The 23,645-nt window shown below is 58.6% G+C and overlaps 2 protein-coding genes across 2 annotated transcripts; one reads left to right on the forward strand and one right to left on the reverse strand.

Moving 5' to 3' along the window:
- Positions 1–208: 208 nt before the first annotated feature.
- LOC140597436 (protein arginine N-methyltransferase 2-like) lies at positions 209–11,244 on the reverse strand. Its single transcript, XM_072745737.1, has 5 exons — positions 11,054–11,244; positions 3,699–3,828; positions 2,753–2,889; positions 1,246–1,417; positions 209–786 (listed from the first exon to the last, which is right to left on the reverse strand). Exons 1-5 carry the CDS (start codon positions 11,227–11,229, stop codon positions 475–477), a joined length of 927 nt encoding a protein of 308 aa, XP_072601838.1. The 5' UTR covers positions 11,230–11,244; the 3' UTR covers positions 209–474.
- On the forward strand, positions 10,827–16,366 carry LOC140597437 (USP6 N-terminal-like protein). Its single transcript, XM_072745738.1, has 8 exons — positions 10,827–11,133; positions 11,926–11,974; positions 12,748–12,868; positions 13,537–13,631; positions 13,852–13,917; positions 14,468–14,567; positions 14,799–14,951; positions 15,258–16,366. The coding sequence occupies exons 3-8, from the start codon at positions 12,769–12,771 to the stop codon at positions 15,524–15,526; spliced, it is 783 nt and encodes a 260-aa protein (XP_072601839.1). The 5' UTR covers positions 10,827–11,133; positions 11,926–11,974; positions 12,748–12,768; the 3' UTR covers positions 15,527–16,366.
- The last annotated feature ends 7,279 nt before the right edge of the window (positions 16,367–23,645 follow it).

Here is a 23,645-nt window from a genome sequence, read left to right on the forward strand (position 1 = left end):
CCGTCACTCACGCGGTGGGGACATACCGTTCATTCTGCAATGTAAAGTCAACTAAAAGTCAAAGCAGTACACACCAAAAGACGTAGACCTGGACCTACAGGCAGGGACGTTCCTTCACACCAGGGGAGAAAGGCTACAAAGCAGCACACGCGGTAGGACCCCGCGCTTGCCGACACAGCACACGCGCACGGAAACACGCCAACACTCATTTCTTTAAAAATATTTATTGAGTATGTGCTCTGCGCCAACACATAATTTACGTGGAAGACATCTCTACGACTGTGCTATCCATGCAGAGTCCCGTCACATGCATCGCCGCCTCCAGGCCCTGCACGGCTTTGGGGCGCCCGCCTTCGCACGACAGGGAGGGGCCCAGGCAGCAAGGACACCATGACACATGATGCGTGAACAGCCACTTTCACAGGAGTACAAGGTGATGCGCGTGCGCCCTGCGAGTTGAGATCTAGACCTAGCTTAGGGACACGGTGCCACCGACTCGGCCACGAGCCAGACTGTGGACACCTGGGGACAACGCCTACTTCTAGAGCACAGACACGGGCAGTGACAGGGGTGAGGGGTCCCCGCCGAGCCCCACGCGGCGCCTGTGGAGGCCCGAGGAAGGGAGCGCGCACGCACACGGGTGTCCCGCCGCCGGGCAGGGGAGCTCGCGGGCCACAGGAACGCGGGCTCACATCCAAGCGCGTCTCCGCCCGGGCTCGTTCCTGCAGCACCTGCTTCCCACAACTTCGACCGTCGTCTCCAGATGGGAAAGACCTTCTCTCCCACCTGGAAACAGACCAAGCAAATCAGTCATAATAAACCGCTTGAGTGTGACTCACACGCAGCACCTCCTGATGACGACTCAGGATCGCACCCAAGAGCTTCAGGCGGAGAAGTTTCTTAATGACCAACATTAAGACTTTGACATAAAATTAGCACAAAGCAGGTAGGAGACCAGAGGAGAACCGTCGCGTCCCCTCTGCCGTCCTGCACCAGGTGTGGGAACGGCGGCCCGGCCCGCTCTCCACCGGGGCCTCCTGGACACGGGAAGGGTGGCCCTGGCTGGGCCCCTGCCCTCAGACTCACCTTCCTGCCCCCGTTTCCTGTTCTACCAATAACAGCACCAACTGCCCGCGAGGAGGGTGAGAAAGCAGCGCAGGCGCGCGAGGCTGAGGCCGTGGCACTGCGACCGCCACGCCCGTCTCCCAGCACCAGCGCCCACCCGCCCTGCGGCACGAGCCTTACTTTCTGCGATGTGGGGTCTTGTGTGGAAGTGACGGACCAGCTGAGCGCCACGGACATGTGCCTCCTCCACACGGGGTTTCTCTGCAGCACAACCGAGCCTGTGACCACATCTCCCGAGAGCATGGACATGGGCTCGTCCATCATAAACAGCACCTGCCTCCAGTGGGTGGTTCTGCAAGACACGGGGCATGCGTCACCTCTGTGGGGCGGACCCCCAGGCTCTCCCGCGGGGCAGACGCACCAGGCCCACGGCGAGGCCTCTGTGGGCGCCAGGGACTGGGCCACAGCCCAGTGAGCACGCGGCTCTAGGTGCTCCCAGGGCCCAGCACCCTGGCACGGGCGTCTACCGCGTCCCTGCCTGGTCCCTAGGCTGCCAATGCCGAGTTCTAGTTTCCGCAGCGCAGGAAGGTCACTGCCCCTGGGAGTCGGGCTGGAGGGTGAGTGGCAAGTGCGACATCTGGGACAAACGGTCACGCTCCACACTCTCTGGGTTCTGCAGGCCCTGAGGACACGGCTCCACGGCCTCGGGGTCACGCTCAGCCCTCACGTCCCTCCGGCCCCAGTCGCCGTGAGGGCCCCTGTCCCCGCGTCCCAGAGCGCTGCCCGGGCTCGGCACCTGCCTGCCCCATCCCACGGTGTGCGGGCGCACGACCCCAGGGGCCTGAGTTCCCGCCCTCGACTGGTGACAGCTCGCATCTGTGTGCCGGGACTGGGAAGGGCGGCCGGAGGCCTGGCCCCGCCAGCTCCACGGACGCTCCGGCCAACAGCCTGGCTCCTGTGGTGCAGACAGACGCGAGGCCCCGAGGACCCCCGCTGCAGCCAGTGTTGACCCGAGCAGCGCAGCTGCCCGCCCCGGCCCCGGGCACCTACCGCACAGGCCCGCGGAGGTCCCAGGAAGGCAGCGCTGCCGGGCTGCTGGGTCCAGCTCCGAGGCGGACCGCAGCGCCCGGCTCACCGGAGCAGCGAGCAGCATCAAGATGCTACTGCACAGAAGTGTCCCGGGGGTGGCTGGGGGCTCGGTCCGGGGAGCATATGCCTTGGCTCAGGGATGACCCCGGGGCCTGGGATCGAGTCCCGCATCGGGCTCCCTGCTCAGTGGGGCATCTGCCTCCCCCTCCCCTGCCCCCGCCTCTGCTCATGTGCTCTCTCACCCACTCTCTCCCTCAAATAAAATCTTTAAAAAAAATTTGTCTCAAGAAACACTGACCTTCCCCAAGAAAGTCTTGGGGAGTTAAAAGCCCCTAAAATTCCATGGGTTGTGCTTGTATTAGACCATGGGAAGCTGAAGCAGCGTCCAGGGCCACTGGGGCAGGCAAAGTGCGCTCCGCCCGTTCATGCAGGGGTCAGAGGGCAGGCAGGGCAGCCCAGGGCAGGGGGGGGTGGGGCACGGTCCGGGTCCCCCGCCCACCGCCCGCACACGCCGCTGCCTCCACGACGGCCTCGCAGCAGGGGACCTGCACCTGCTCCTCCCGGGGCAGCGGAGCCCCTGCGGGTGCTGCACACTCACGGGTGAAACGGGCCTGTGCTCAGCACCAGCTGCGGCTCGTCCTCCTCCGGGCTCTGGAACCGGACACTGAACCAGGCAGTGAATCCATGCAGCGCGCCGGCCTTCCTGATCTCAAAGTGCAGCTCACCGCTCGTGGTCTGTTCAGGCAACGATAAGGAAGGGACGCGGCTGCCGTGAGCGCGTGACAGCAGGCGGGAGGGCTCCGGGCAGGAACTAGCAGCTGTCCCCCCGCCAGCCCCGCTCAATGCCGCTGCACTGCCGGGCCCACGTCTAGTCCAGTAACTGTGGATGCAACTTGCTAGTGTAGCCAAACACAGCAAACCTGCTCCTCGGGAAAGAACCACTAAAGCTGGCAGCACAAATTCACATGCGGCAGATAATCAGAAAAGGTTTCAAGCAACGTGGGCCTCACTTGCCTCATTTTCTGGTCCCATATTTGAGTGGAATCCTATTTCTTCTCATTCTTGGCATAAAGAACCGGGCCTCTCTATACTGCGAAACTAAGTGCAGAGCCAACAGCTTAGCTCCCGGCTGAGCTCCAGGGGGTTCCAGGGACCCGCTCCCAAGCTTTGCACCTCTGAGCACACCCTGAAAATGAGCCGCTCCTGAATGCACACGCGCCACCTCGTGGCAACAGGGGGAATGTAAGAGTAAGAATTAAGAATTTTGTCATCCACGGCAGCACAACTTAGAAAAAAAATTTTTAACTTGAAATCCTTGAAGAAACTAGATATAATTTATTAGAATCTCAAGATGCTGAAAATATTAAACATAAATATAAAAATTACTGATGGTGTTAAAGAGGTACATGAAAAAATAATGTAAAAATATAAAATCAGAGCATAAAAAAGACAAGACTCAGAAAATCAAAGGCAAGTTTCCTCAACCTGTTTATTCGCACAGAGTCTGGTCCGAGCGCCGCCCACTTAGCCTCCGGGGCTCTCACCTCCAGGTCAGCGATCTGCACGGTTCTCGTGTCCAGCTGCAGGATGGTGCACGGTTCAGACAGACAGTCTTCTGGCTTCAAAATGTGGTTGTACTTGGGCTTCGAAAAAAACTCCTTAATTGCTGAAGATCTAGGGAAAAAGTCAAAGGAGTTGCTCAGAGGCGTGAATCAACAGCTCAGGTTCTGACACACACACTCGCTTTGTCTCCAGCGTGAGCAGGAATTCCACGCCACCGTGTGCGGCACGAGGGCCCCAAGGCAGGGCCGGGGTCCCTGGGGCGGCCCGCTGAGTGTGCGCCGTGTGCGAGGACACCTACGCCCTGCTCGTGGGGCCTGAACACACCAACACCCTTCCCACGGAGGCTGCTCTGTCCACCCCACCGCCGTGGCTCCGGTCACCGCGGCCCCCTCCCGACACGCAGACAGGAGGTCCGTGGGAGCCGAGCGCCGGGTCACCGCACAGACACTTGGTCGTCTCACGGCACAAGCAGGGTGAGGATGGTGACATGTGCACACACGGCCCTGTCTAGGTGGCTCCGGAAGAAATGCTCTGAATTGGCAGGACTGCGGGCCACGGGCCTGATCGGAGCAGCCCCGGCCCTCCGCCCGGCATCCTGCTGCCGTCACCTGCACTGCCGAGGGCTGCACCTGGGTGCAGACGGGGGGCGGGGGGGGGGGCTGGGGGGCTGGGGCCTCAGGGCTCTGCGTCTCTTGCCTTCCAGGGACAAGGAGCTGCCCGGCCCCAGCCCCCGCGAGGCCAATGTGAGAGCCCGTCCTGGGCCCCGGGCAGGACATGGGGGGGGCTGGGGCCAGCTGTCTGCACCCTGTCCCCCAGGACATCCCCGGGTGTCTCCCCAGTCCCCCGTCCCAGCGCTGCACGGGCTGCCAGGAACGCACCCCAGACCCGGAGCCGCGGTCCGCGGGGGCGCCTTGTGCCTTCCTGGCTCCTCCAGGTCCCACGGGACAGGGTCAGCCCAGGGTGTGGACGGGCCCTCGGCCCATCGGGCGGCCAGCCTGGGGTCCTCTCGAGGCGTGGTGTCGTCAAGTGCAGGCAGAGTCTGTGCCCCCAGGGGTGCGGGAGGTGCTGGCCGGGGTCGGAACCCGGAGCGGCCGGGAGTCCCTGATCTCCCTGGGAGGAGGGCACGCACGGGGAGGCGGAGGGGGGGGGCGCTGCGGGGCCTCGTCGGAGGCAGCCGGGGGCCAGATGGCAGGCCTAGCCTAGCCCCAGCCGAGCCCCCCAGGGGCCCTGCTCAGGCCGCTCCTCCCACCCCGCCGTCCCCCTAGACCCCCTTCTCGCTCACCCTGAAGCTGTGGGATGCCTACATCCTCGATGGGGAGAGGGTGCTCACGGCCATGGCCTACACCATCCTCAAGGTGCACAGGAGTAAGTGAGCCCCCGGGAGCCCAGGTGTGCCGGGGGCGGGGGGCAGGGGCGGTGACCCTGGGCTCTGAGCAGCACCCAGACCTGGGGCGGGGGGACGGCGGGGCAGGCGGGTGCAGCGGGGCTCCCCGAGTGGAGCAGCGGGCAGGGGCCACCCCGGCCAGCGCACTGCCCGCGGCGCTCCTGGGCACAGCGGGACCCCAGCCGCTGGCCTGGGGGCCCCGGGGGCCCCAGGGCGGGGCCCTCTGGGTCTGACTCTCGCCCACCGCCCAGAGCGCCTCCTGAAGCTGCCCCTGGAAGGGCTCCGAGAGTTCCTCCAGGACTCTCTGGCCCAGCCCTGGGCCCTGGAGGACGAGGCCGTGCTGAGACACCTTCGGGCCTCCATGACCCAGCTCCGCAGGATGTGGTGGGACCTGCCCCCGCCAGGTGGGCTCAGGGCCCCGGCCCCTCCCGACTCGGCCTGCTGGGGCCGCCCACAGGGGACAGAGCCCCCGGGGCCCCCGTCCTCATCTCTGGGGCTCTCCTCTTCTGCTCCAGCCTCGGGGACCCCAGGCCAGGGCTGGGCGGGCGGGTACCCATTGCAGGGCCCGGGCAGCAGTGTGGGGGGCTGAGCACAGGGTCAGGCCGGGGGGCCACGCGGGAGCCGTGAGGACCCCCGGGGCCCCCAGCGGGGGACACACAGCCTGCTGGAGACGCTGACCCCGTCGGCCTCTTTCCAGCGGGACCTGAGGAGTTCCCCACGAGGCCCCTGGGCCTGGAGCCAGTGTCCCCGGCGCCCGGTCTCCTCCCTTCTCCGGCCTCTGAGCCACCGCCCAGGGTGGAGGAGCCGGCCTCCCCGGGCCCAGCCGCCCGGCCTGAGCCGCCCGGACCCCCTCCCGGCCAGGCCATCGTCAAACCTCCCCCCCAGCGGTGGAACTCCCTCCCCACCCTCCCGGTGCAACGTGTCCAGCTGCAGGATGGTGCACGGTTCAGACGTGCAGGCCGGTGCCACCCCAGACATGGTGGGCTTGAAGACAAAAAATGGGGTACAAAAAACCGTATCCTAACTCATACCCTAACCCATACCCTAACCTGTACCCTCACCCTACCCTAACCTCTAACCCGTACCCTAACCTGTACCATAAACCCGTATCCTAACCCGTACCCTAATCCATACCATAACCAGTACCCCAACCCATTCCCTAACCCATACCCTAACCCTAACCTGAACCAGAACTGGAACCCTAACCTGAACCGGAACCCGAACCCTAACCTTAAACCCTATCCCAAACCTGGACCCAAGCCTTATCCTGAAACCGAACCCTAAACCCTAAACCCTATCCCGAACTCAAACCCTATCCCGAACCCTATCTCGAACTCTAACCGTAACCCTAACCCCAAACCCTGAACCCAAACCCGAACCCAAATTCTAAACTGAACTGGAACCCAAACCCGAACTCTAACCGAAACCCGAACCCCTAACCCGACCCCTAACCCCGAACCCAAACTCAAACCCCTAACCCCAACCCTGAACCCGAACCTGAACCCTAACCGAACCCTAACCTGAACCTGAACCCTAAACCAAGCCCGAACCTGAACCCAATCCTGAACCCTAATCCCAAACCGGAACCAGAACCCTAACCCGAGCCCCAATCCGAACCTGAACCCGAACCCTAACCCCGAACCCCTAACCCCTTCCTCTAAGCCTAACCACCACCCTTACCCTCACCACAAATTTCCAAAACTGCGATATGAGATGACAGAGAACCTTAACGGACCAATATCCAGGTTAGAACGTGATGCAGTCATCATCAAACTCCGGAGACATAAAAGACAGGGACAACTGGCTTCTCAGGCGAATTCTATCAAAAGTTTAAAAAAGAAATAATACCTATTCTAGTGAAGCTGTTTTGAAGGTATAAAGAGCATGAACACCTCCAATCTTAAGAGGCCGGCATTACCTTATCTCAAAATTAGACAAAGACCCCACCATAGAGGAGAATTACAGACCAGCATCCCTGATGAACCCGGATGCAAAAATTCTCACCAAGATGGTAGTCAATAGGGTCAACAGTATATTGAGTGGATTATTCACCACAACCAAATGGGATTTATCCCCAGGATGCAAGGTTGGTCCAACATTGATAAAACAATCAACGTGACAGATCACAGCAATAAGAGAAGAAACAAGAACCTTATGATCCTAAAACAAAACAAAACAAAACAAAACCTTATGATCCTCTCAAGGGATGCAGAGAAAGCGTTTGACAAAATACAGCATCCATTCCTGATCAAAACTCTTCAGAGTGTAGGGATAGAGGGAACATTCCTCAACATCTTAAAAGCCATAGCGAAAAGCCCACAGCAAATATCATTCTCAATAGGGAAGCACTGGGAGCCTTTCCCCTAAGATCAGGAACAAGACAGGGATGTCCACTCTCACCACTGCTATTCAACATTGTACTAGAAGTACGAGCCTCAGCAATCAGGCAACAAAAAGAAATAAAAGAAAAAAAAAAGAAATAAAAGGCATTCAAATTGGCAAATAAGAAGTCAAACTCTCCCTCTTCACAGATGACATGACACTGTCCATAGAAAACCCAAAAGACTCCACCCCAGGAATTGCTAGAACTCATACAGCAATTCGGCAGTGTGGCAGGATACACAATCAATGCCCAGAAGTCAGTGGCATTTCTCTACCCTGAGACAATGAGAGTGAAGAAAGGGAAATTAAGGAGTCAATCCCATGTAAAATTGCACCCAAAAGCATAAGATACCTAGGAATAAACCTAACCAAAGAGGTAAAGGATCTGTACCCTAACAACTATAGAATACTTGTGAAAGAAATTGAGGAAGACACAAAGAGATGGAAAAACATTCCGTGCTCATGGATTGGACAAATTAATATTGTGAAAGTGTCAATGCTACCCCGGCAATTAACACATTTAATTCAATCCCAATCAAAATACCATGGACTTTCTGTTGCATGCGCTGCAGCAACACGATCAGGGTCCTGAGGATAAGGGGATGAGGAAAACAAAAGTAAAGAGATGGGGACAGGAGGGACACTGTGGATGATGTCCAAGCAGTTCCAGCTTTATTCAAGGTTTTACAACATTTTATAGCATGAGCAAAACAAAGCCAAGAAGGTGTTTATTTTTAGCAGGTTTGTGAAACCCTCCAAAGTTCCCCTTTCTCAGCATGCAAGACAGACTCCCAGGTGCCAGAAGACCTTGGTAAATAGATAAGCTTGTTGCTCCAGATGTGCATACTTCAAAGGAATATTAGGTTTGGTAAACAGACCAGCAAGGACAGACAGACCCTTATTTACATTTATGACCAGGTCAGTATAAGTTGTATCTATTGTGTAATGTGGGCGATCACGTACAAGCGAGCCCTGAGAACCATTTCTCAAGCCCTGTCTCAAGCGTCTACCAACTATTTACCCTTTAGGCTCCCGAGCCTTTTGAGTGAATGAGGGACGCAAGTCCGGGCCTGGTTTGGTTCAGTTACTCCAGCTAGTCCGCGGTCGCCCACAATTTTCTTTCTTTTTTTTAAAGATTTTATTTATTTATTCATGATAAACATAGAGAGAGAGAGGCAGAGACACAGGCAGAGGGAGAAGCAGGCTCCATGCAGGGAGCCCGACACAGGACTTGATCCTGGGACTCCAGGATCACACCCTGGGCCAAAGGCAGGCGCTAAGCCGCTGAGCCACCCAGGGATCCCTACCGTGGACTTTCTTCAGAGCTGAAACAAATCATCTTAAGATTTGTATGGGGGAGCCCTAGTGGCTCAATGGTTTAGCACCATCTTCGGCCCAGGGCATGATCCTGAAGACCTGGGATTGAGTCCCACGTCGCTCCCTGCATGGAGCCTGCTTCTCCCTCTGCCTGTGTCTCTGCCTCTCTCTCTGTCTCTCTCTCACTTTCTCATGAATAAATAAACAAAATCTTAAAAAAATATTTGTGTGGAATCGGAAAGACCCCGAATAGCCAGGGAAATATTGAAAAAGAAAACCAGAGCTGGGGGCATCAGAATGCCAGATTTCAAGTTGTACTACAAAGCTGTGATCACCAAGACACTGCGGTACTGGCACAAAAACAGACAAATAGATCAATGGAACAGAAAAGAGAATCCAGAAATGGGCCTTGATCTCTATGGTCAACTAATATTCAACAAAGTAGGAAAGAATATACACTGGAAAAAGGATAGTCTCTTCAATAAATGGTGCTGGGAAAATTGGACAGCCACGTGCAGAAGAATGAAACTGGACCATTCTCTTACACCAGACACAAAGGTGAATTCAAAATGGATGAAAGATCTAAATGTGAGAGAAGAATCCATTAATATCATAGAGGAGAACACAAGCTAAACAGACTCTTTCAGACCTAAGGACAATTCCAGCCTGAAAACGAAGGGGTGGAGCCTCCTTTACCTTCCAAATGGTCTCAAAAGACAGCTGGGGTAGCAATCCTAATATCAGATAAATTAGGGTTTATACCAAAGACTCTAGTAACAGATGAAGAGGGACACTATATCGTACTTAAAGGATCTGTTCCACAAGAAGAACTAAAAATTATGAATATTTATGCCCCTAATGTGGGACCCGCCAAGTCTGTCAATCAATTAATAACCAAAGTAAAGAGATACTTTATAATAATACACTAATAGTAGACTTCCACATGGCACTCTCAGCCAATGAGGGATATTCTAAGCAGAACATCAACACGGAAACCAGGGCTTTAAATGATACACTGGACCAGATGAATTTCACAGATATATACAGAACGTTCCATCCGAACCCAACTGAATACACATTCTTCCCAAGGGCACATGGAACTTTCTCCAGAATAGACCACATACTGGGTCACAAATCAGGTCTCAATTGATACCATAAGATTGGGATTGTGCCCTGCATATTTTCAGACCACAATGCTTTGAAACTACAACTCAATCAGAAGAAGAAATTTGGAAGAAACTCAGTGTTTGGGCATCCCACTAAAGGAAGAGGGTCAACCAGCAAATTAGACAATTAAAAAAGACTCATGGAAACTAATGAAAATGAAAATACATGATAGTTACCAATATATTTGCAAGAGGAGCAGAATTCATCCTTTCCCCCAATAAACGTGCTTCTTTAAAAACCCTAATTTGCAGAATTTATAGCAATAGAAAAATAAATATAAGACGATTCCGTGATTAACAAAACCTTTGCTTCTCCTGATTTAGAAGAGGAAATAGCCCCTGTCTCCCCTTTCTCTTAGGCTGCCAGGAAGCTAAGAGCCAAGTTCTAATTTGAACATAAGCCAAGTGGCACCTAACGCCTTGGACTATGTTCTCCTCTGTCAAGGTTTTCACTCTCACTCTGTGTTTTCACCAATCCTGATTTTTTAGATCTATAAACCAAACTGCTGTCAGCGTTTGGTTCTGAGAACTGTGCCCTCGCACAGTGTATGAGGGAGTTTGGACAGTAGCGCCGCATTCACTCTGGGATCTGGGTGCCCAGCACCAGACCCCGCCCCCGGCTTTCCCTCTCGGCCCCGCCCCCGGCCCGGCCCTTCAGCCCCGCCCCCAGCTCCGCCCCGCCGCCGGCCCCGCCCCACCCCAGCTCCGACCCTGGCCCCGCCCCTAGGCCCAGCTCCGCCCCCCGATCCCGGCCCCGCCCCCTGGGGCCCGGCCCGCCCCTCTCCACACCCCTTCTTCCCGCGGGAGCGCCGCCTCTTCTCGCGAGACCCGGCGCCGGCGGCACGGCCGTTGCTAGGATGCGGCGGGCATCAGAGAAAGCGGCGGGGCGGGTGCGGACGCGGCTCCCTCGAAACCTCAGGGACCCAGTGGCTGCGTTGGTCGGTCAGGTGGGAGGACAGGTTCTGGCTGCCTCTCCTGGCCCCTCCGCAGACCGGCCTGGAGCGGGGAGCCCGGGCGCGGGCGCGGAGCTGTGTGCGGGCGCTGTTCCGCGGGGTCGGGGCTGCCTGGCCGCGGGACGAAGCTCCACCTTCGCTTCAGTCCGTGCGAAGCTCCTGTTGTCCGTCTCTGGCTGTTTCTGCGATGTGGGGCTCGGAGCGGCAGCGTGCGGTGGGCGGGGCCGGGAAGGGCCGTGGGCGGGGCCGTGGGCGGGGCCAGGGGGCCGCGGAGCCGGGGTGCAGACTCAGGCCGCCGTGCGGGGGGCATCGGGCGGCTCCTGGCAGCGCTGAGGGGGCCGCACCCCGTACCCCCCCGTGCTCAGATAGTGACCCCAGGGGTTCGCAGCCTGTATCGGGGTCACACCTGCACGACGTTCCCTGCTCTCCTCACGGCGGCTCAGACCTGGAGCCCCGAGATGCTCTGGGATGGGCGGGCCCGGGGTGCCCCCCACAGAGTCCAGCCCAGGGACACCTGGGAAGACCTGGGGGTGCGCTCAGGGCCACGGATGCCCCGGCTGCGTGGGCTCGGGGCAGGGGTCACGTGGGGCTGGTGGTGTTCCCGGGACACGGGGCCGGGCCAGGCCAGGGCAGCGGAGGAGAGGCGTCAGGGGCTGCGGGGACCGGGGCAGGGGGAGCGCTGGCTCCCATGGGGGCGTGCGGGGGGGGGGTGGGGCCGCTCCAGGGCTGGAGGCCCGGGGCGCTGGCGGCGCTGGGGGAGCCCGGAGCTGCACACCCCACGGCGGGAGCCGCTCGGAGGCGTCGGACACCCCAGGGTGCACTGAACCCCCGGCACGCTGCACGTGTGAGGTCGCCGCCTGTCCCCGTGCGCAGACCTGACCCCGGAGATCGGCCCCCGCGGAGGGGCCCTGCGGGCCGCGGGGCCTGCGGGGCGGGTGTCGGCACCTCGGCGGCCTCGCTGGGCGGGGGCTGACTGAGCAGAGCCCCCCGCTGTCCCCCCTCCTAGGCAGCGAGCCCTGTTCTGCGTACTGGCAGCCTACTCGCTGTACGACACGGTGAGTGTCCCTGCCCCCGCCTCCTGCCCCGCGGGCGGCCTTGTCCTGAGTGGTGGTGACCAGCGGGACTCACAGTTATGGCCTCGGCTCCACGGCCCCCGAGATGCCGGGGAGGGTCTCTCTCCTCCGGGACGGGCAGGGGGCGGGGTGCAGACCTCCCAGGGGAGGCAGGGCCTGCGTGCCCGAGGGCCGGGGCTGCCCGGGGCCCCCGCGTGCACCGCGGCCGTCCTAGAGCTCGGGTCTGGACCCTGACAGACGGCACTACCGACGAGAGCCCGGGCGGGGAAGGCTCCCACTCCCCCGAAGGGAACGAGGCCGAGGCGCCCAGGAGGCCGCCCCCTTCCACGGCGCATTCCAGAAGGGTCCCCGAGGACCCCAGCTCACACGCTCCCCGGCCCCGCGGGGTGTCCTGGCCCAGCTCCCCTCGTGGGACCTGCCAGGGGCCACAGTCAGGCCCCCCCACCCCCCCGCCGACCTGCCCTCTGGGGGGTCTCCAGACCTGGCGGGTCCCCTACAGCCTGGCACAGCTCACGGAGGCCCCTCCTGCTGGCCTGAGGACGGGGGTCCTGGCACGGCGGCCGCAGGGCTCGGTAGCGGGGCCCGGGGTGCTCGCGCCCCAGCTGGTCCGGGTGGCCCTCACCTGCTCCCCCGCCCTCTGGGAGCCCCCTCCGGGAGCCCGGGCTGGGAGGGAGCCGGGGGAGCCTGACGCCCGCGGGGAGGGCTCAGAGGGGGCCTCGGGGCGCACGCCCTCCGTGGGGCTCTGGCTCTTGCAGGAGGTGGGCTACTGCCAGGGCATGAGCGAGATCGCGGCCGTCCTCCTCATGTTCCTGCCCGAGGAGGACGCCTTCTGGGCGCTGGCCCAGCTGATGGTGGGCGACCGGCACTCCATGCACGGTAGGGGCCCGCCGGGGAGCTCAGGAGGGCCTCCCTGCAGGCTGCTGCACCGGGGGGCAGGCGGGGACCCCCCAGCTCGCCCCCCCACAGGCAAGGGCCCCGCCTCCCCGGTGGCCTCGGGGTCCCGGAGCCACGGCCACCCGCCCCACCGTCTGCAGGCCAGGCACGCACTCCCGTTGCTCCCCCAGCCTCCCGCCGGGCTGCCGGCTTGTCCCCCAGGCCCCCCTGCCAGCCCACAGCCACACGGGGCCCAGGGGGCAGCGTCTCCCCCTCCCGGGGGCCCCCAGCCTCACTCCCAAGCCCCACAGCAGAGGGCCGTGCACGCCCATCACCCTCCCCGTGGCCTGCACCCGCTGCCCCTCGGGGCTGGGGACCCGCCTGTCCCCGCGGCGGCCCCCGCAGGAGAGAGGGTGCTGGGTCAGCCGGGCCCGGTCCTCAGCCCCCAGCCCACGCCCCGCGGGGTCTCTGTGAGGACGAGGGTCCCCGGGCCCCGCGCCCCCGGCCTGGGAGGCAGGCCCTGCCCTCTGGGAAGAGCGGATCCAGCCAGGGCTCCGAGGGCGGTGGGCACACGGGGGTCAGGGCGTGGCGGGGAGGCCCCTGCCCCGACACCCCCCACCCCGCCTGGTGCAGGAGGAGGCCCTGACCGTGGGGGCCTGGGGCCTTCTCAGGCTTCTTCGTCCCGGGCTTCCCGAAGCTCCTCAGGTTCCAGAGACATCACGAGCGGGTCCTCCAAAGAGCTCTCCCGGACCTGAGGAAGCACATGGCGAGTGGGGGCGAGTGGGAGCTCCTGAGGCTCCGTCCCCGGAGCCCGGGGCAGGGGGTGGGGGGCATGGCCCTCCCTCCGAGCTGCCCAGAGTTGGGGTCACGTTCCTCCCCCTGGGGCCCGGGGGCGCCCTCGGGGCTGGGCTGGGCCGCGGGGAGCGCGTCCACCCGGCTCCAGGGGCCGCGGCGTGGGGCCTGAGCACCCCCTGCCCTCCCGCCAGGACGAGGAGCAGATGTCCACCGGCATCTACAGCCCCAAATGGTTTCTCCAGTGCTTCCTCGGCCGGGTGAGGCCCCCCCCCCCCGGGACCCCCGCTCCCGGACCTGCCCCCTGCCCCCGGGGAGGGCCCAGCTCAGCCCCACCCTCCAGACGAGCCAGGCCCGACCCCGGGGTCCTGAGGCTGAGGCTGAGGCTCGCAGCCCAGCCCGTCCTGGAGAAGCCCAGAGGGTCCCTGGACGAGGTCCCGGGGGGCGGCCCGTCTCTGCCTCAGCTCCCCCGGGGGAGGCCGGGTCAGCCCGGGGTGTGGACGGGCCCTCGGCCCATCGGGAGGCCAGCCTGGGGTCCTCTCGAGGCGTGGTGTCGTCAAGTGCGGGCAGAGTCTGTGCCCCCAGGGGTGCGGGAGGTGCTGGCCGGGGTCGGAACCCGGAGCGGCCGGGAGTCCCTGATCTCCCTGGGAGGAGGGCACGCACGGGGAGGCGGGGGGCGGGGGGCGGGGGGGGGCGCTGCGGGGCCTCGTCGGAGGCAGCCGGGGACCAGATGGCAGACCTAGCCTAGCCCCAGCTGAGCCCCCCAGGGGCCCTGCTCAGGCCGCTCCTCCCACCCTGCCGTCCCCCTAGACCCCCTTCTCGCTCACCCTGAAGCTGTGGGATGCCTACATCCTCGATGGGGAGAGGGTGCTCACGGCCATGGCCTACACCATCCTCAAGGTGCACAGGAGTAAGTGAGCCCCCGGGAGCCCAGGTGTGCTGGGGGCGGGGGGCAGGGGCAGTGACCCTGGGCTCTGAGCAGCACCCAGACCTGGGGCGGGGGGACGGCGGGGCAGGCGGGTGCAGCGGGGCTCCCCGAGTGGAGCAGCGGGCAGGGGCCACCCCGGCCAGCGCACTGCCCGCGGCGCTCCTGGGCACAGCGGGACCCCAGCCGCTGGCCTGACTCTCGCCCACCGCCCAGAGCGCCTCCTGAAGCTGCCCCTGGATGGGCTCCGGGAGTTCCTCCAGGACTCTCTGGCCCAGCCCTGGACCCTGGAGGACGAGGCGGTGCTCAGACAACTTCGGTGCTCCATGACCCAGCTCCCCAGGATGCGGTGCGACCTGCCCCCGCCAGGTGGGCTCAGGGCCCCGGCCCCTCCCGACTCGGCCTGCTGGGGCCACCCACAGAGGACAGAGCCCCCGGGGCCCCCGTCCTCATCTCTGGGGCTCTCCTCTTCTGCTCCAGCCTCGGGGACCCCAGGCCAGGGCTGGGCGGGCGGGCGGGCGGGCGGGTACCCACTGCAGGGCCCGGGCAGCAGTGTGGGGGGCTGAGCACAGGGTCAAGCCGGGGGGGGCCCGCGGGAGCCGTGAGGACCCCCGGGGCCCCCAGCGGGGGACACACAGCCTGCTGGAGACGCTGACCCCGTCGGCCTCTTTCCAGCGGGACCTGAGGAGTTCCCCACGAGGCCCCTGGGCCTGGAGCCAGTGTCCCCGGCGCCCGGGCCTCTCCTCCCTTCTCCGGCCTCTGAGCCACCGCCCAGGGTGGAGGAGCCAGCCTCCCCGGGCCCAGCCGCCCGGCCTGAGCCGCCCGGACCCCCTCCCGGCCAGGCCATCGTCCAACTTGCCCCCCAGCCCCGGCGGTGGAACTCCCTCCCCACCCTCCCGGGGCAACAAGACGGTGCAGGCGGCCCCGGGACATGGTGGGCTTGAAGACAAAAAACGGGGCCCCTTCCCTTCGGCACCTGCTTAGGCCACCCCAGAGGCCCCGCGACGGACCGGGCCCTGGAGCACCCCCGGGTCTCCCATCACGGGGTCCCCCCAGGCCCCTAGGGATGACGCTGTCGGGCCCAGGACACCCTTCCTGCCCCGCGGCCACTGCAGCTCATGCCCCTCGCTGGGCAGTGACGGGCACAGCCAGGGCAGAGCCAGGGCGGCGCTGAGCCCGCTGCCCCAAGGCCCCGCACAGGCCCGGGACCCTCTGCCCCCCGTGTCCACGGGGCAGCTCGATGCTCGCCGGCCTCGGGGGCAGAGCGTGGCGGTGAGGACGGGGGCCCGGAGGCTCCGGCCCGCCGTCACCGTGCCCTGCCTCGTCTCGCTGTGCCTCCCGGAGGGCGGCACCGCCCGCACGGGACACCAGCCCCTGACCCAGAGGGACCTGGGCTGGCCTGGCCCCGGGCTCTGTGGGGGCAGGGGCGACTCGAGCGCCTGCCCCAGGCCCAGCGCTAATGGGATCCAGCGCCCCGGGGCCCTGGCCAGGCCTGCGTTCTGGCCCCGGGCCGAGCGAGCCCTCTCACAGCAGGATGTGGCCTCCTGGGCCCTGGGCGTGCCCCACAGACCCAGGTCGCTGACCTAGGGCAGCCCTGGGGATCCCGGGACACCCCAGGGCAGGGCAGCGGGGGCAGGCCCGTGGGCCCCACCCACACCCCCACCCACACCCCCACCCACACCCACACCCACACCCACACCAGGAGGCAGGCTCCTCCACGCGCTGGGGCTCCAGCAGTCAGTCACCCGGCCCCAGGGGGCCCGAGGCCGGGGTCCAGCTGCCCTGCGGGGACCCAGCGCAGGAGCCCATGGGCCGCAGGTCCACGTCAGCCCTGCCGCCCCCAGAACCGCCTCTCACCGCCCCGACCTCAGGACACGCGCCCCCACCCGGAGTCGAGTCCGCACAGGCTCCCAGGCGGGGGACGACTCCAGCACCCGCACCCCTGTGGGATTCCCGCTTTCCTCTAAGGACAGGAAGGTCTCCCAGGGGAAGGCGCGCACCCTCGGCTCTGAGCCCCTGTTTGCTGTTGCAAGTTCAATAAAGTGGTGTTGTGTGAGAGGGCACGGCCGGCTCGTTTCTGCGTCTCCCGGAGCTCTGTGCACGGGGTGCGGAGACACCCCCAGAGAGGAGGAGGGGGCGCCGCCCAGGCCCCGACCAGCCCCTGCGGGGGCGCCGCCAGGCACACACAGCTGACGTCCCCACGTGCCTTCCCGGGGCGGCCAGACGCCAGGGTCAGGACCCCGCAGACTCTACTGCGACTCAGCCTGCGCCCGCGGCCAGGACGGGCCCTGGGACAGAGTGACAGCCGGGGAGCCTCAGGTCACCAGGGTCTGTGCTAAGCGCCCTGGGAGGTCTGTGCCCCCTCTGTCCAGGGGGCCTGGGCTGCCCGGGCTCCGGGGCGCTTCCTCCCCTCCCCGCCCCGGGCCTGTGCGCCTGGGGCACAGAGGGCCCGCGGGGCGGTCAGCGTGGCCCCGGAGCGGACGTCAGGACAGCAGGCCCTTGCAGCTCTCACACCTGGGCCACCCTCACCGGGCGGGCTCAGCGTGCACACCCGGTGCTGCTGGATCCCTCGCACCAGAGTGTGGAGGGCACCCTGCACGCCCTGGAGAGTAGGGGCTGGGTGAGCGCGGGGCTCGGCCTGGGGGCAGGCAGCGCAGGGGACCGAGGGACCCCGGCCCCGTCCCCACCCCGACTCCCACACACACACACACACACACAGGCAGCCCCAGGGCTCCCCCCACGGGCAGCCGGCCCCTCAGGAGCTCCCCCCAGGGCGGCCCCGAGGTCTGGCTCCCCGCTGGAGAGGCATCGGGGAGAAGAGAAGCGGCCGGCGCTCGGCGGGGACCCGCTGCCACCCACGGGAATGTGGCCGAGCCGGACCTTCCAGCTCAGCTGACCCCCCGGCGGGACGGGACGGGACGGCACGGGACGGCACGGGACGGCACGAGGGGGCCCGGGTCGGCCGGGAGAACCCAGCTAGCCGCCCAGCGCCAGCACCAGAAATGATGGTGTTTCAACCGTTTCGGCGTCAGGACGACGCGGCCCGAGGATCAGATCGCGGCACGGCGACAGACAGGCACACACCCCAAACCCAACAAACGTCGGAATCCCCCGACTGTTGTCAGACAGCAGCCGGACGGTTACAGACGGGACGCTGGGGTCCCCGGTAGGACACACGGAGGACGCTCCAGACCACGGCTGCAGAGGCGCTGGAGGCCCGGGGATGCGCCTGCGGGTGCCCACGGGGAGCGCGGGGCGGCGGGAAGCACCCTACAGAGGGGGGCCCCTCCTGGGAAAGGACGTCTGGGCCCTGCGAGGGCACCGGATAGTGACATCTGTCCTCCTCTCTGTCAGCTTCTGGTTTTCCCCCTAGTTTGTTCTTCCTCATTCTCCTTCAGCCTCCACCCTGCATCCAAGCCAATGCCTCAGGGTGTGATCCTGGAGTCTGGTATCGAGTCCCACATTGGGCTCCTGTTGGGGAGCCTGCTTCTCTCTCTGCCTAGGTTTCTGCCTCTCTCATTCTCTCTCTCTCTCTCTCTCATAAATAAAATCTTAAAAAACAAAAAAACAGAGCCATGTATATGCTGCCTACAAGACCCTCACCTTAGACCTATAGACACCAGAAGATTGAAAGCCAGGGGATGGAAAATCATCTATCACGCTAATGGACATCAAAAGAAAGCTGGAGGACCCGTACTTATATCAGACAAACTAGATTTGAAACCAAACACTGGGGACACCTGGTGGCTCAGTGGTTGAGCATCTGCCTTTAGCTCAGGATGTGATCCTGGGGTCCCAGGATCGGGTCCCACATCAGCCTTCCCTTGGGGACCTGCTTCTCCTTCTGCCTATGTTTCTGCCTCTGCTTCTCTCTGTGTATCTCTCATGAATAAATAAATAAAATCTTTAAATTAAAAAAAAAAAGAACAAATACTGTAAGAAGGGATGAAGAAGGACATTATTTCATAATTAAGAAGACTCTCCATCAAGAAGATCAAACAACTGTAAATATTTATGCTGCCAACATGGGAGTACCTAAATATAGAAACCAATTAACAGCAAACATACAGAAACTCACTGATCATAATACATTGATTGGGGTTTTAACACCCACTTACAGCAATGGACAGATCATCTACGCAGAAAATCAACAGGGGAACAATGACCTTGACACATTGGACCAGAGGGACTCAACAGATATAGTCAGAACATTTCCTCCTAAAGCAGCAGAATACACATTCCTTTCAAGTGCACATGGGACATTCTCCAGAACAGATCCCATCATGGGCCACAAATCAGCCCTCAACAGGTACAAGAAGATTGAGATCATACCGTGTACATGTTCAGACCACGACGCTATGAAACTCGAAGTCAACGGCAAGAAAAAATTTGGACAGACCTAAAATACGTGGAGATTATGAACATCTTACTAGCGATTGAATGGAGCAACTAGGAAATTAAAGAGGAGATTGAAAAAAAAAGTAGAAACAAATGAAAATGAAAATATGTTTCTCCAAACCTCTGGGATGCAGCAAAGGCAGTCCTAAGAGGGATGTACATAGCGATACAGGCCTACCTCAAGAAACAAGAAGTCTCCAATACACGACCTAACCCTACACCTAAAGGAGCTGGAAAAGGAACAGCAAATAAGGCCTAAAGCTTACAGAAGAAGGGAAAAAATAAAGATGAGAGCAGAAATAAACAATACAGAAACAACAAAACAGTAGAGTGGAATAACGAAACTAAGAGCTGGTTCTTCAAAATAATTAATCAAATGGATCAAGCCCTAGCCAGCCTCATCAACAAGAAAAGAGAAAGGACCTAAATACATAAAATCACAAATGAGAGAAGAGAGATCACAATCAACACCAGAAAAATAAGACAATTATAAGGGAATACTCTGAAAAATTATATGCCAACAAACTAGGAGACCTAGAAGAAATGGACAAATCCCTAGAAATGTGCAAATGAACAAAACTGAAATAGGAAGAAATAGAAAATGTGAACAGACCCATAACTAGCAAAGGAATGAATCAGCAAGGCACCTGGGTGGCTCAGTGGTTGAGCGTCTGCTTTGGCTCAGGTCAGGATCCCAGAGTCCTGGGGGATCGAGTCCCACATCAGGCTCCCCGCATGGAGCCTGATTTTCCCCCTGCCTATACCTCTGCCTCTCTCTGTGTGTGTCTCTCATGAATAAATAAATAAAATATTTCTTAAAAAAGAAATAAAAGATGAGAAAGGACCCAAATAAAATCACAAATGAGAGAAGAGAAATAACAACCAACACCACAGAAAAACAAATGATTATAAGAGAAAAACTATATTCCAACAACTTAGAAAAACTGGAAGAAATAGATCAATTCCTAGAAATATATAACATAGCAAAAATGAAAAGGGAAGAAATAAGAAACTTGAACAGACAGATAACCAGCAAAGAAATTGATTCAGCAATAAAAAAATCTCCCAACAAACAAAGTCCAGGACCAGATGGCCTTCCCGGGGCAATTCCTCCAGACATCTAAAGAAGAATTAATATCCATTCTTCTCAAAGTATCCTCCCGCCCAAAAAAAAAAAGAAAGGAAAACTTTCAAATTCATTCTATGCGGCCAGCATTACCCTGATACCAAAACCAGATAAAGACCCCACTACAGAAAGAGAGAGAGAGAGAGAGAGAGAACTAAAGGCCAATATTCCTGATTAACAGACATCAAAAACTCTCAATAAAAAACTAGCACAGTGAATCCAACAATACATTAAGTAAATTATTCACCATGATCAAGTGGGAGTTATTTCTGGGTTGCCAAGGTGGTTCCATATTAACAGATCAATCACCGAGATACACCACATTAGTAAAGGAAAGAATAAGAACGAAGTGACCATTTCAACAGATGCAGGAAAAGCACTGACAAAACACAACATCCAGTCATGGTGAAAACCCTCAACAGATTAAGTTTAGAGGGGATGTATCGCAACATAATAAAAAAGATGAGATGAGAAACCCAGAATATCATCCTCAATAGGGAAACACCAAGAACTTTTCCTGTACAGCCAGGACTAAGACAGGGATGTCCGCCCTCATCACTCTGACTCAACACAGCCTGGAAGTCCTAGCCACAGCAATCAGACAACAAAAAGAAATAAAAGGCATCCAAATCAGCTAGGAAGATGTCAAGCTTTCACTGTTTGATGATGAATGGTTTTCTGTATAGAAAACCCAAAAATATCCATCAAAAAACTGCTAAAACTGTTAAATTCAGTAAAGGATACAAAGTGAACTTGCAGAAATCTGTTTCATTTCTATGCAACAGTAATGAGGCAGCAGGAAAAGTTATTGAGGACTCAATCCCATGTATACTAGCACCAAAAACAGTAAGATACATAGGATTAAGCCTAACCAAAGAGGTGAATGCCCTGCACTGTAAATCCTATAAAACACTGATGAAAGAAATTGAAGATGACACAAATAAATAGAAAGTCATTTCATGCTCATGGATTGGAAGAACAAATATTGTTTATATTTTTTTAAAGATTTTACTTATTTATTCATGAGAAACAGAGAGACAGAGAGGTAGAGACACAGGCAGAGGGAGAAGCAGGCTCCACGCAAGGAGCCTGATGTGGGACTTGATCCCGGGTCTCCAGGATCAGGCCCTGGGCCGAAGGCGGCGCTAGACCACTGAGCCCCCCAGGCTGCCCTGTTGTTTAAAAGGCTATATACTACTCAAAGCAATCTACACATTTAATGCGATCCTCATCAACATAGCAATAATATTTTTCACAGAGCTGGAACAAATGATCCTAAAATTTGTATAGAACCACGGAAGATGGGCTGCCTTGGGGGGCAGCGGTTTAGGAAAATAGCCAAAGCAGTGTTGAAAAAAACCAAATCTGGGGTTCCAGATTTCAAGTTATATCACAGAGCTCTAGTGATCCAAAGAGTATGGTGCGGGCACAAGAAGGAGAGCCTTAGATCAATAGAATAGAATGGAAAACCGGAACAAGACACACACCTGTAACTCTATGATCAATTAATCTTCAACAAAGCAGGAAAGAATATCCAACGGCAAAAAACCAGTCTCTTCAACAAATGGTGTTAGGAAAACCAGGCAGCCACATGCAGAAGAATGAAACTGGACCACTTTCTTACACCATATATAAAAAATAAATTCAAAATGGATTAAAGGCCTAAATGTGAGACCTGAAACCATAAAAAGAAGAAAAGATAGGCAGCAACATCTTTGACATTGGCCATTGGATCTTCTTTCTAGATACGCCTCTGAGGTGAGGGAAACAAAAGCAAAAATAAACTATTGGGACTTCATCAAGTTGAAAAGGTTCCGCACAGTGGAGGAAACAACCGTAGAGAAAAGGCAACGTACAAAATGAGAGGAGATATTTGTAAACGACGCATCCGATAAAGAGTTAGTGTCCAAAATAGATAAAGCAAATATAAATCTCAGCATCCTAAACACAAATTACCAACTGAAAATGGGCAGAAGACATGAATGGACATTGACAGGACATCCAGATGGCCACCAGACACACGGAAAGTCGCTCAGCATCACCCATCAGCAGGGAAACGCAGACCCAAACCACAATGAGATGTCACCTGACAGCCGTCAGAATGGCTAAAATTAACAACACGAGAAACAACAGGTATTGGTGAGGCTGGGGAGAAGGGGGAGCCCCCTTGCACTCCTGGTGGGAATGCGAACAGGTGCGGCCACTGTGGAGAACGGTGCGGAGGGACCTCAAGAAGTTAAAAGTAGAGCGACCCTACGATCCTGGAATTGCGCAGCGAGGTACTTGCCCCGAGGATACAGAAGTACAGATCCTAAGGGGGACGTGCAGCCCAGTGTCTGCAGCAGCGTCATCAACAGCAGCCGAACAGCGGACCGGGCCCAGGAGTCCACCGACAGATGAGTGGGCACAGACGATGGGGGAAATACAGTCACTGCGACGTCACTTGGTCATCAGAAGGGATGGAATGAAGCCATTGACAACGATGTGGGAGAAGCAGAAAGGACTTACGCTATATGAACTAAGTCAGTCAGAGAAAGACAAATACCATATGATTGCGTTCACGTGTGGATTTTAAGAAACCAAACTGGCAAAGGGCGGAGGGGGGGAGATGAGAGAAGCAAACCAAGAAACACACTCTTAACCATAGAGAATAAACTAATAAATACCAGAGGAAGGGATCCCTGGGTGGCGCAGCGGTTTGGTGCCTGCCTTTGGCCCAGGGCGCGATCCTGGAGACCCGGGATCGAATCCCACATCGGGCTCCCGGTGCATGGAGCCTGCTTCTCCCTCTGCCTGTGTCTCTGCCTCTCTCTCTATCTCTCTGTGACTATCATAAATAAATAAAAGTTAAAAAAAATAAATAAATACCAGAGGAAGGTGTGTGTATGGGGGGCGGGGGGGAATGGGGAACCAGGGGATGGGGATAGCGGAGGGCACCTGTGACCTGTACCAGGTGTTGTAGCCAAGGGTTGAATCACTATGTCGTACCCATGAAACTATATTATACTGTGTTAACAAACGGGGATTCAATTAAAACTTTAAAATAACAATTGTTAGTATTGATAGAATGCATGCACACAAGAGATAAAAACAGAAAGGAAATTGAAAATCCAAATAAAAAGTATTTAGAGCCACAAATCCCATCCTTATCCCAGCTCAGGAGATGCCTGCCATGGCTATTCTCAACTCCGCAGAACCCTGGAGTTTGATTCTCTGGAGAGGCCTCTGAATGGATGGATGCCCGGCACAAACCCTAACCCAAAACATAACTATAAGGCTTAAAAATAACCCACTGAAGATACTGGGAGCCCCAGTGCCAAGCACGTGACCAGATCCAATCTCTACTTGTATATAGACAATAACCTTAAACCTAATCTTTATTTTTTTAAGATTTTATTTATTCACTCATGAGAGACACAGAGAGAGAGAGGGAGGCAGAGACAGAGGCAGAGGGAGAAGCAGGCTCCATGCAGGGAGCCTGATGTGGGACTCGATCCTGGGTCTCCAGGATCATGACCTGGGCCAAAGGCAGATGCTCA

Source organism: Vulpes vulpes, unplaced genomic scaffold (genome assembly GCF_048418805.1).
Source record: "Vulpes vulpes isolate BD-2025 unplaced genomic scaffold, VulVul3 u000000659, whole genome shotgun sequence".
NCBI classification, from domain to species: Eukaryota; Metazoa; Chordata; class Mammalia; order Carnivora; family Canidae; genus Vulpes; species Vulpes vulpes.

Bases quoted from the DNA above. Each gene is read 5' to 3' on its own strand.
- LOC140597436 (XM_072745737.1), bottom strand. From the start codon at position 11,229: ATGCCCCCCGCACGGCGGCCTGAGTCTGCACCCCGGCTCCGCGGCCCC. The intron at 2,890-3,698 runs GTGAGAGCCCCG...TTGCCTGAACAG, and splicing joins TGCAGATCGCTGACCTGGAG to ACCACGAGCGGTGAGCTGCA. The intron at 1,418-2,752 runs GTGAGTGTGCAG...CGTGTCTTGCAG, and splicing joins AGCACAGGCCCGTTTCACCC to AACCACCCACTGGAGGCAGG.
- LOC140597437 (XM_072745738.1), top strand. From the start codon at position 12,769: ATGAGCGAGATCGCGGCCGTCCTCCTCATGTTCCTGCCCGAGGAGGAC. The intron at 12,869-13,536 runs GTAGGGGCCCGC...GGGCCTTCTCAG, and splicing joins CGACCGGCACTCCATGCACG to GCTTCTTCGTCCCGGGCTTC. The intron at 13,632-13,851 runs GCGAGTGGGGGC...CCCTCCCGCCAG, and splicing joins CGGACCTGAGGAAGCACATG to GACGAGGAGCAGATGTCCAC.